This window comes from Heptranchias perlo, chromosome 28 (genome assembly GCF_035084215.1).
Source record: "Heptranchias perlo isolate sHepPer1 chromosome 28, sHepPer1.hap1, whole genome shotgun sequence".
NCBI lineage: Eukaryota > Metazoa > Chordata > Chondrichthyes > Hexanchiformes > Hexanchidae > Heptranchias > Heptranchias perlo.
The window spans coordinates 30,108,842-30,121,971 of NC_090352.1; the positions used below are offsets into that span (position 1 = coordinate 30,108,842).

At 40.0% G+C, this 13,130-nt stretch overlaps 1 protein-coding gene across 4 annotated transcripts in view; it reads left to right on the plus strand.

The window, feature by feature from the left end:
* Positions 1-13,130, plus strand: part of vps53 (VPS53 subunit of GARP complex) — a 188,242-nt gene that overhangs the window by 15,275 nt on the left and 159,837 nt on the right. For all 4 annotated transcript variants that reach the window (XR_010968530.1, XM_068008319.1, XM_068008320.1 and 1 more), the window contains one exon: positions 5,761-5,827. Coding sequence is in view for 3 of the 4 variants with exons in the window: in XM_068008319.1 (XP_067864420.1) it covers positions 5,761-5,827 (67 nt within the window). In the remaining variant the exon portion in view is untranslated. The remainder of the gene's footprint in view (positions 1-5,760; positions 5,828-13,130) is intronic.

Below are 13,130 nucleotides of genomic sequence, written 5' to 3' on the forward strand. Positions count from 1 at the left end.
CAAAATTGAAGCATTTTTGCCCATGATTGATTATTTATTGGATCTCTCTTGCTGGTCACAGTAAACAGGGCTAAAATTAAGTATTGCTAGCTAATTCATCAAGTTGCAGAGAATATACATGATAGCCTATGGTTTATTAGACCATTTCATTAGGCATTTATGCGCATCTATAGGTTGTTCCAATGGAAATAATGGTGGTTTAATATGTCCGTTGAATACAAATGTATTTGTACCATCCTGTCCAGCGGCATCTCTGATAGCTGGATAAGTATGGATGTCCTAAAATTACAAAACTTGAGCTTCAAAGTGTGCTCGAGATTGCCTTGGAACATGGAAGCCTATGAATGGCTGATTGCCTAAATGTAGTTACGAGAAATACAGTTTTTAAATGTCCTTTGTTCCGAGGGAGCTATATTTTGGGCTGTATTGAGACAAGACAGTCTGGAGTTGTCAAGGATACAAGGCTAATCAGCGGCTCTGTCATAGCATATAACCATGTAAGGAGTAAGTTGATTCCTGGTATGGAAAGGTTGTACTAGGTTGATTCCAGGTATGGAAGGGTTGTCTTATGAGGAAAGATTGAACAGGTTGGATCTATACTCATTGGAGTTTAGAAGAATGAGAGGAGATCTTATTGAAACATTCAAGATTCTGAGGGGACTCGATAGGGTAGATGCTCATGGGGGAATCTAAAACTAAGGGGCATAGTCTCAGAATAAGGGGTCGCCCGTTTAAGACGGAAATGAGGAGGAATTTCTTCTCCCAGAGGGTCGTGAATCTTTGGAATTCTTTACCCCATAAAGCTGTGGAGGCTGAGTCATTGAATACATTCAAGGCTGAGTTGGACACATTTTTGATCAGCAAGGCAGTCAAAGGATATGGGAAAAAGGCGGAAAAGTGGAGTTGAAGTAAAAATCAGATCAGCCATGATCTCATTGAATGGCGGAGCAGGCTCGAGGAGCCGAATGGCCTACTCCTGCTCCTATCTCTTATGGTCTAAGTGAAAGTGTTTCTAGAGTCAGTTTCATGTTGAGGGTTAGTACAAGGGAAGCATTATTTTTGACATTGCGAGGAGAGCAGTAAAGTTTGTAATTACTTTAGGTATGCTGTTTGTTCTGAGTGCTAGTTTTTTTACCTGTTTAATGCTCTGTTTAAATTCTAGGCCACAGTCTGATTGTGTTTATTCTTACACCAGCTGAAGTTACGGAGACCTTGTGGCAGCACGTGCTATATCTCGTAATCTAGACTACAATGACGAGATTCTCTGCTCAACCCCTGCTTCACAGTACATTTACCTAAATATTAGTGAATGATAATGAACCCCAGGAAAATATCTAGGGTGAAAGCCTAAAAACATAATACACTGTGACCAGAGGCACAGAATTTGATGAATACATTGCTGAACCGACACTTAGTTTATAGATAATAGATAATATATAAAATAAGTATTATTGCCCTGTAACAGAGCTATCCATGGAATATTTTCTTTAGTGGGTTCACATTTTCATGGTCCCCCTTCATCCCAGTGCCTTTGATTTAAATTTACAGTATGCCGTAATCAGAGTTTCCTTAGTGTTCCTTTTTAGCTGGTGAAATGCCTGATGTGTTGTTGAAAATAATCTCTTTGATTGCTTTTCTTTGACTAGTAGTGTACTGGCAATGCTGTTGTGCTCGAATCATTCATTTTCCCCCACTGAAAATGACGATCTTTGGTAATATCTAAGGAAAAAGAAAAACGCGGCCAATACATACAGATCTCTGGATTGTTGATGGGTTTTGCATGTGCTGTTATCTTATTTTTCTATTATTGTAACTTTTCTTAAATGAAATATGTGTCTCTCATGTCTCTTCACATGAACTGAACCATCAGTCACTACCATTTGTTTTTGCACACCTGTGGTTGAAGCTGAGCACATATTGACGTATATAAATTTGGAGGCTGTTAAAGGTCTGAACCATGATTTACACTTATGACCCTTATTGACCCGTGGGATATTAATTACCTTTTGGAAAATGTCTCCTATCACTACTTTTCCCATAACTTATGGAACTTGTACCTTTGCTGACTTTCTCTACCATTCTACAGGGTTGGGTGGAAGGTTATTTTTGAGTGTGAAACATCTCTAATTTCTCCCCAGGCCATATGTGCAGTGAGAGCTTGACCTGCTCCAACCCTCTGGCAGCGTTGCTGCAAGATGCACAACCGTGTACTTGGGAATGGCAGTGCCTACATTTTTATTTCTCTCCTACAGCAGCGTAATTGAGATAAGCAAGTCAGCTGAGTCTATCTGGTCAGTGGTGCTGCGGATTGGTGCTCCATCATGCTGCTTTGCGTTGAAAGACTTTGTTTTAATGTGTGAAATCTTCTGCAAGTACCTACTGCCATCTTGTATTCTGCTGACCTAAATTGAATCAACTGAAGCTGATATCCGATTCTCAAAGGCTTGTCTTGTTGACAATTACAGTAGTCCATTCTTCTAAAGCTGGGTTTTCAAGTACTAACACTATATATGTATCGTGTGGTCAATGGTTTATGTACAATAGCTGTACATGTTTCCACTTGTGGGGAGTCCAAAACTAGGGCCCATAAATATAAGACAGTCACTAATAAATCCAGTAAAGAATTCAGGAGAAATTTCTTTACTCAGAGTGGTGAGAATTTGGAACTCGCTGCCACATGGAGTGGTTGAGGCGAATAGCATAGATTCATTTAAGGGGAAGCTAGATAAGTACACGAAGGAGAAAGGACTAGAAGGATATGTTGATGGGATGAGATGAAGTAAGGTAGGAGGCTTGTGTGAAGCCAATCTAAGAAAGATATTTCAGAAATTGAAATACAGTGACGATTCATTAGGATGATGCAGAGAATGAGAGATAGAAAAATTGGGAGTTTTTTTCCTCCCCACTTGAACAGATAACGTCAAGGGAGAATCTAGTAGAAGTTTTCATAATTATGAAAGATTTCGAGAGGGTGAATAGTGAAAGGTTATTGCCACAGGTGGGTGAATCGTTAACAAGGAGACATAAACTCAGGATTATAACTAGAAGGATGAAAAGGGAAGATTTTTTTTACACAAGGTTATTAGAACGTGGAAGGCTTTAATGTAAGTAGCTGTTGAGGCAGAGTCTATATTTGCATTTGAAAGGGAATTGGATAACTATTTGAAAAGAAAGACTATAAAAACCATGGGGTCAGTACAGGAAAATGGGTTCAAATAGATATTTTTCTAGTTGAAATGCTGGCACTGGCACAATGGGATGGATAACGTCTTTCTGTGCTGTAATTTATATGATTCTATGTGTGATTTCCCTCCCTCCCCCTCCCCATACCATGTGGTGATAACAATAGCAGTAGTGACAGTACTTACTTGTGTAATTTGAATTGATAGAATTAGCACTTTTACAGTGGGTGTTTCTGTACAATTGAGACTAGTTGGAACTATCAGAATTCTGGCTGTAACATGGGAGATATTTGGTTTAACAGTATTGTAATTGGGACTAATGTGCCACTTATTTCCTTCCAACCCCCACCGCTCCTCCCCCCCCTTACTCCCTCCTTCCCCCAATGCACCATATGTAGAATTCCCAAATGCCCAACTAAAGAAGTTGATACTTGGGTATCTATACAGCAGATAGAGCAGATAGATTAGTTAGAGGAGTGGGACCAAAAAAAAGCCATGGGATATGAGTCAAAGAAAGCAGATAATGGTTTCTGATGTAAATGACACAAAAGGTTCAAAGTTTCAGAAATTGCCTCCTGAGCCAGTTCTTTCAAATGCGGCTTCCAGGGGACAAAGCTTCATCCAAGAGCCTGCTGTTTTTGGATTCCATTTAGTCCAGTATACATTTTTAAACCTAATTCTAGTTGTCATTTTTTTTTTCCTCTGTGAAACTACTTTTTAGATAAATCCTCAATTTTTTGTTCTTGGAATTTTACACTTTTATTTCATGAACTTGGATTAAATTTGTATCTGCAATCAGGATTTTTTAAAAAATGATTTGTTTTTAAAGCATGAATGTTTAAAGGCACCAGTGAGCTGTCTGTCTATTCATTTGAAAACTGTATTGGACTGTAGTCATAACTAATTTGAAGTTTGTGTTGTGAGGAATTTAAGCTTAAGACACATGATTTAAAAAAAAAGTCCTTAGGATTATGTTACTTTTTGCTATCAAGCCACCATCGATTCTATTGTTTTATCTTCTAGCTTCACAAGGGAAGATGTGGCCTTTTCACCAGTATCCTGTTTCCACCTACACACTCAGTTGACTGTACAGTGTTGCATTCCACTGCTGCAAAAAATCTTTAGGATGCAAGTGCTTCCTTTGTTCAATAGTCTTCTAACATAAATCATTTAGAAGTAGCACCAGACTGTACACATAAATGTTATGTTTGGGGGAGTGAGTTACCATGCAGTCCTTTGACATCTTGCTCCAATCTGTCTCCAACTGATGGGATGAAAGTCTCTTTCTGTTGGCTGCATGGGCCTACGTTGTAACGAGATTGGCCCATCTCAGTCGAGTTCCCAACAGGCAAGAGGTCACCGTGCACCATTGCCCATAATTTGGCGCCAATTGTCAATCTTACCCAGTGAGGCTACAAGAATGGCTGGGTTGGGAAATAGAAATGTTGCATTGTAGGGCAGCTGTTCTGAGATTGAGGGTAAAGAATGTTATTGAAGCAGTGGGAAGGGCAACTTAGATGTGGAGCTGCATCTGGCCTGTGACTGATTAATTGTAATGCTGGGTGTCAAAAGTAAGGAAGTAATTCCCCAGCACGACTATCTCACAAAAATTCACTCTGAGGTATATTTTTAAGTACTTGGAGATCTTTAACTCTTGTTTTGGAGAATGGCTTCTTATAAGTCCCTTCCCAATCCATTCTTAATTGGATTGAAATAAAAAGTTGAATATTTCTTGATCTGTGAGTTTTTAACCATTGAAGATGAGGTATTTGCAGTTTTAGGAGCGTGAAAGACACTGAATTGGGCTTGCACTTAAATAAAAGAAAGAAATAACTTTAATTTATACAGCACCTATCAGGACTTCACATTGTTCCAAAATGATTTTCAACCAATGAAGTGCTGACGCCAAAGAATCCCTGAAGCTGTCACAGATTAAATTTTGTATGTATGCACTGATATGCTGCTTTCTGGTAGACCACAACCAATTAAGGGTTAATTTAAATTTGTGAATGATGTGGTCACTTTCTCTCTACCCATTTTATTTTTAAGTTATTTTTCTAACCTCCATTTCAGGTTTCCTTGAGTGATTTTACCTGAACCCTCCATGAGTGGCGATTTGTGATTTTCCCATGTACATATGAATTTGATGGAGAGTAAAATTATCAATTGCACTCCGCAGAATAAGTGAAATTTTTTTATTAGCGATAAAGCCTGTGATTCCAAAAGCAAAGGTGAACAGAAAATGGAAATGTTTAAATGCTGTCGCAGTGAGCTGTAACTTTGACAATAATGGAACAACTTGATGGTAAACATGTGAAGAGTGATCCATGTCAGTCTCCAGTTATATTGGTCATGTTTATTATTAACAGTCAGGGCAAATAATTTGTTATCACTCAGATCTGTTCTTAAACTGGCATTTTTCAGGATTTCTTATGCAAGATTGCAGAACTTTGCTAGCAAATTGCATTGCACACATTAAGTGTGGAACTTTTTGGGTGTTACATCATGCCAAATCACTTGCCTATTAATATTGTGTCTGGATGTAAATGTTTTTATATCTTGTATTTTATTTTGACAGGCGGTTGGATGATAACATTCGAACCGTAGTGAGAGGACAGACCAATGTAGGACAAGATGGCCGACAGGTATAAAACCACATTTCTTGATTAGTGCTCTTTTATAGTCTGTGTAATGCTCGAAATTTCCAATTTAGTCATGCCTGAGTGAATAGCTGCAAACTGACTTGATGGAGAGTAGGATCAGTTGTCGCTTATGGACAGTTCACGTTGAGTGAGGATATCCTGTTTGTGTCATATTGCATTCAACCATGAGCAACTTTCTGGAGGTTTTTAAAAAATAACAGTAGGTTATGGATTTTATTTCTCATTCCTTACCCATGGTTCCCGTGGTCAGACACAGGAACAGAACAAAATAAAGGTGTCTTGCTGGAGCATGGCAGAGTTGGTGATGGTGAAAATCAGAAGGTCCAGGAATTAGCCAAGAAGGTAGAAAGGTGCAACTTAAGAGGCTGTGTAGATGTTTTTAGACGGGGAGCAGGCTGAATGCACCAGAGAGGAGCAAGCATGATTAAAGTACAACCAAAACACCTCTTGGGAGGGTCAAGGGTGAGTACTCCATGTGGCTTCATACTGGGTTTAATTGGGTACTTTGCCTTTTCAGCTGAGGTCAGTGGGTATAGGGAATGTGGGTACAGGGATTCCTTTATTTAAAAAAAAAAGGTGCAACTTGTAGATGAAAATTGCTTCTTAAAGAGACGTCCAATCTTATCTTTATTGCTCAGGACGTCCAGATAGGCAAAAAGCCAGTTGACTATCTCAGAGGTGCTTGTCACTAATGGTGCAGTTCTACTGCAAGTGTTTTATGGCTTCTGTTTTGGCACGAGGAATGAAACTCTTGGCAACTGAGGGCATCAGATCAGAATTTGAATTTGCAGATAGTGTGTAACCTTGGTTTTCTGGACCTTGTGTGAATGGCAGATCGTGTGTTGAACGCACCGCGTTATGACATCATTTGCTTTGAAGTGAACAGATGGGAGTACATCGTCGGGCCAGTTTGGAAATATGTGCAATTTGGAACTGGCCTCAAAAGTCAGACCTGAGCGTGGCAGTATAATTTGGGTCTATGAAGCCACTGGCTGCTTGATGAATAATGGTCTCACACAGCATTGGGCAATATAAACAGTTACCTGTCCTTCTGGTCTTTTAGAATACTTATTAATCAGGTGCTGGATGGAGTTTCTTGCTAAGGTAAGACTTTGTCTTTGGAATAAGGGAAGCAAGACTGCCGTAGTCATCTTTCGTATCTCAAGCTGGTCTTTAATTGCTTGATCATGTAGTAGCAATGACTGCAGTCATGGAGGAATCTGTGGCCTGGAGTACCATGTCCCCTCAGTGAAGGATCTAAAGGACCACAATAGAACTGTATCAGTTTGTAACCAGAGATGCACAATGATTTAAATGATCACTTGTAAATTAAAAAATAAATGTGCTGTCCCACAAACTTGCACCATAATAATTCATGTCTTAGCAGATATCACATCTACCAAAGCGCAAACTTTCCCAATGGCTGATGTAGTGGTTCTAGTACGACCCAGCAAACTTCTCGAGAGTGCATCAGTGATCTCCTTGCCTTATTTAAATTTAAATAGAATGACCAGCAGAAGCAGCAGAAGTTCTGTAGATGAGTGAGATTGCAGTTGGTGCGAAGCTGTTTGAGAGACCTTCCTCGCCCCGGTAACTGTACCATCTCTGGAAGTAGTGTGAATCCCGCAGGAAATGGGACCAAGGAAAACAAATGAGGAACAGATCAGTTTACTGGACTGTCTTCACATGTGTTACTGCTTCCAGATGTCGGTTTCATTCAGTACAGAGCTTCCATTGTTAAATTAACTGTGAGGCGACAACATTCTGTTGGTTTTAGAGTGATGAATAAACGACTCTTCTACAAATCCAGATTTTAGGAACTGATGGTTGATTTTTTTTTTCCCTACTGGTACTTGTGCTAGTTGCACGTTCACGTCCTACAATAACTCACAAAAACATTGCTCTAACATTGCAACAGCTAACGTTCAGTTTCCACTGATGGCAAACTAATACTTTAGCTGCTTTTTAAAAACAAATGCCGTTACATCTGAATTGGTGATTGACGCTGGCAAGCCCACATTTATTGCCCATTCCCTGATGCCCTGGATTGTTGTCACAATTGAGTGGGTTGCTCGGTCACCTCAGAGGGCATTTAAGAGTCAACCACCTAGGCAGGTTCCCTTCCCTAAAGGACATTGTTACAACAATCCAGCAGCTTTTCACGGTCATTTTCTTTCTTTACCGATTCAATTTCATAACTTGCCATGGACCTATCAATCTCTGGGTTACTGGCCAAGTATCATAACTAGTACACCACTGTACCTGTTTTTTACGTGAGTACATGGGTGCTATTTTCTCTTGGTTTGCACTGTTACTCAGGTTCTTGTTGTGGTTTTATTTAGGACATGTGTTCTTCCCTTTCCATTTTTCATTTCTATTTTCACTGTTTATTTCTCACTCCAGATGCCATTGTGCCATGTACTATTACTGACCAGGGAGGCAGGTTGCCTGCTCCTAAGCCTCGACAGGTGTCACCATTGAGCTATACACTCCATGGTTTGATTTGTATCATGTTAAATTACCCACATTGCAAGTGTGGACACACTTACACTCCATAAACTGCAAGTCATCTACATGCCATGGCCATGCTCTCACCCACACTAAGGGCCACAGTCCCATCACTCCAGTCCTTGCTAACCTCCACTGGCTCCCTATGCCTCAGAAAATTGACTGTGATTCTCATCCTCACTTTCAAATCCCTCCATGTTCCTTCCTTTGTCCATGATCTCCTCCAGCCATATGTCCCAGCACACACCCTCTGCTCCTACACCACCGGCATACTTATCAATTTCCACTCCCTCTGCTCCACTAACGGCGATTGATGCTTCAAGCAATGTACCTATTCTGGGGCTCCTCCCCTCAGCACCCGCACTTTGTCACCTCCCTCCTTCCCTTCATACGCCTCCTAAAGACTTCCCTTTCACCATGCTTTTGCCCCATCTAATTCTCTCCTTTACCCTCCTGCTTGGATCTACCCCTTGTAAAGCACACGGACATGTCTCTCTGTATAAGAGGAGTGCTGAAGAACTCCTCTTATACAGAGGAGTTCTTCAGAATTAGAATAATGAGGTTTAAAATTTAGAACAAGTGGAAATGTTTGTTTTTTTTTAAACGCCAAAGTAGACCTAAAGGACCTGTGTGTCTCAAACTAGGATTTATGAATGCTACCAACAGTGTATGCTGAATAAAGAAAAAGCATCTTTTTAAACAAATTTCAACAGGAGTAGCAGTTCTGCTACCAGGTAGGACTGGTACTTTTAGTGTGACAGAGCTGGCTAAGTTGACTGCAGCTACATATTCATACTTGCCTGAAGTCAGGTGCTTTTTCCCATGTGGTACACTGATACATTTATTGTTGGTCCTATTCCTTCCAGCTGACCAGGAGTCCAATTGAAGGGAAGAATTAATTACCAAGTTGAAAAAAAATGCATACTCTGGGCCACCTCTGATGGCCCAGTGAGTAAATGCACCATGTGGTGTGATATTAAACCAGGAAGGGGCCAGGTTCAGTCCATGGTCTTTGCTGAGTTAGCTGGGAGGCACTGTAATTGGGTTTAGTGACCCTGGGGTAGAGAGAGGGTAAAAATGAGCAACAATTCCTACTCCTGATCACTATTGTGTGACCCTCGCTGGAATATCTGTGTGCAAACATGGGGTCAGAATAGGATCAGCCTTGGCTGTGATGCCCCCTCTCCACAGCTAAGTAGCCTGCTGACACTGCCTATCTAGGTTTATACATCAACAATGGTCACTTGGGCAAGCAACTGGAAGACTGCTGGCACCCATGTAACCATTCATTGGCATGTTGCCACCTTCAGGAGACCTGGGGCAATGATTCAACATATTAGTGCAAAAATGTTCTTTCTGTGCTTGCTGTGAAGTTTCTCTGGAAGAATAAAATACAGTTCACTTACTGGTTCCTCCCCAAAGGATCTTTCAGAAAGTAGTCAGAAGGCCCCATTATTAATTTAAGTGGGATATTTAATTCCACTTCTGAATGAGTTAAACTGAAGATAGTGTACTGCCATTCTGTTATGAGGACTGTATGTTGTTAAATGAATGATGTCTGCTTTAGGACATGCTCTGTCACTAAGCCAATGTTATAAAAACCATTCTTGTTGCTAAGATAACAAAATGCCGTTTGGTGGAATGCCAAAGCTCCAACCGATGCGCAGCACTTTGGCCAAGTGTGATGACCAAGGACGAGAACCTAAATGACCCGATGTAATGTCATTTGTGCTGTGGAGTAATGCCATGGAATGCTGAGGGTGGAAGTATGGTGTAGAAAATGGGCTTCGTTTAAATGCCGGTCAGAGCTAAAAGTAATTGTGACAGATGTGTGGAGGGAATTATCCAGCAGTTTTATAAGAGTATAGATAGCCATGATAATCTAAGGAACATTCCAAGAATTAAAAAATCAATGTGATGGTCTGAAGTGGGATAGTGTGTAACAACTCTAAACTCATAATTTCTGTATGTGAAAGTTAATGGAGGTCATTGTAATTTAAGGGTCACAGAATTTTTTTTGTGAATACAGCGTAACCTGGAAAGCATCATATATTCTTCTGGATATGCATGGATTGTAGACCGTAAAGAAACAATTGTTTTTATTCAGAACACTGCTCTTTGTAAAGAAGGTGTGAAAGTGCTCAGCCATCTGAAGAGCAGATTTTAAATAGCCTGCTGAGTTGCAATTTGTTCTTAAAATGTTTATTTGATTGACATTAACAGCAATCTTTGAAAAAACGAGTCTTCCTATTGTACAGGTTTTATGTACAATGCAAGGAGGACAGAATACTGTCCGCAAGCTTCAAGCAGCTTTTCAACGAAATTAGTGATTTTTAAAAAAACTGGATCTTCCTAATTGCCGCTAGTCTTTGAGGGATGTGGCCGCATGCTTTGATGGTAACTTTGACATCAAGAGGCACACATGCCACTGTTCTGCCTGTATTCCACACATGGGCACTGCCCAAAATATCACAAAATGATGGGTTTGTGTGGTGTGGCTGGTTTACAAGACTAGCTGCACCATACAAAGTTAAATGTGGGAGACTGATGCAGCTAGCTAATTCTCCCAAGATCCGGGCTGTAATATAAAAGCAGCTTTGAGGACACGAATATATAAATTAACCAACATCAAGCATGCTGAGATAAGAAGGAATTTCTCTTCCTTTCCCTCTCCATCCCCAAGTTGTCCTAGATAAAGCAAGTAATATTGTGTTGATGATTAATAATAGGTTTAAAAATAGTGCTAGATAAATATCTGGTAACAAGGGTAAGTGAAGATGTAGATGTATGAACAAACACTCAGTGGAACACAGTGGTTCCTGAGCTACTGGGACCATGGAAATATTAAACAAGATAAGGCAGCTGGTGTTGGATGTATAATATAGGATGTGAGATTAGATAGGTGTTCTGGAGTTATACTTGATTAATTTTTTTGAGGAAGATAGGAGCAACTTCAGATTTAAATTTGGTGGGGTTTACAAGAGGGAAGATTTATATGGACTGTGGAAGGAGTGGGCTTGAGTTAAATATGGTCATATCTTGTTACTTGCTTTCTTATGTTTTGATGCATCACACCTTTATTGATAATTTCTTTGCTTCTTTCTTTCTGATGCCCTGCAGTTGAGTGAAGAGTATAAGTGAGGAGTGGTGCTCCTGCAAGGAAGTACCCATAGCAGTTGCGTTCTCCTACGGTAGGCTGGCAGGAAATAGCTAAAGCCTTTATAGTTTTACAAAGTTCTGGAGTGAACTGAGGCTGTCAGGAGCCAGGTGCCTTCATCAGGCAATATTCTAACAGATTCATTGGCAGTGAAGAGAGACACACTGGAGAGTGGGAATGGAAATGAAATGGAACCATTTTTTGTTTCATTCCAGCAAATCATAAGCAGGAGATTGGAAGGAGCACAAACTGGAGCAAGTCAACACAAATAGCTGGCAGCAATTGCAGATTGGCAGCTAACTTGTGCCGATCAGATCTGCGTTGAGAGATTTACAATAATGATGCCTCTCAGCCACAGAAATGGCACTACTTATTGTCAGTGTGAGGTGTAAATTGTGATTAAAACAAGATATAAAATATTATGTGTTTAACCTGCAGATTTGCAAATGCATAGTTGTTGGAAAAGTTAAAATTCACAATTGCTTCAAAATTCATTCTTGTTTGAATGTAAAATCACCTAAGGCCAGTTTTTTTTGCAGTCAGAATTTTCAGCCACCAAAGGTTAACACCTTCTGCTAAGAGGTTAGAGATGAATGGTTTTTTGAAAAGACTCCCTCTCACCTGTTGTGGCTAATACATGGTTTGTTTTCAAATGGTTTTGCTAAACTCATTTTATTTATTTTTCATTTAAGATATCTTAGAGGCCAGATTAAATTGTGTTTTTATTTAATTTAATTGAAACGATATTTTTTGTGTGAAAGTGAGGGGGGAGAGAGGGAAACATTCTGGGAATGTATGGTTTGAACCAAAAGTTCTAAACCGAGCACACTGCAACCGTAAACTATTAATGACATGTCGTTTGAAGTTGGATTCGGAAACCATCAAGAGTAACATCCACCTTTTGAGTTTGGTCTATTGTAGATTATGTTTTTGCTGTGAATAAGAACCAGATGGTGGTGGTCGACATGTAGAGTGTTTGTCGCTAATACCATTACTTTGGAATGGATATGTGGAAATGATAGGTTAAAGGTGAAGAGGAGTTCAGCTGTTGCCCCAGGAACTCTTGAACATGACATTTCACCTTTCACGAGGACAAATTAACATTGGAGTGATTATTAGGAAATTAAAATGTGATATTTGAAACTTGTGCTTATGTATTTTTAAACCCTTTAAAACAAATCAACTCTCTTGGTGTACAGGGCTGGTAAATCCTCCTTGATTAGCTTTATATTATTTCTGTGATGGGAAGGGTGTGTGAGTCACTGTGTGAAGCATGTCCCAGTCAATCTGTGATAAATCAGTCTTTAGTTGCTTCAGGAGAATATAGCTACAAATCCCTGCACACAGAAGAGCATTGTGGCAAATCCCTGTGGGAAATGAAAGTCATTGCAGAGATCAATGGGGGCCAGTCTTCCCAGGGAAATCCAAGAGAGTGGTCAGGAGGGATAATCCTCCCTTTTAAGCCAATATTTCCATCCTCAAGCATTCTGTGTCTAGATGACCATGTGTGTTGAGCAAAAGCATACAATGCCCCTATTGATAAAGCTGTGGAACTGCAAGTTGGAAATCTTAAAATGAATGGTATACTTGCCATTCTCGTTGTCAACAGGATATTTGACG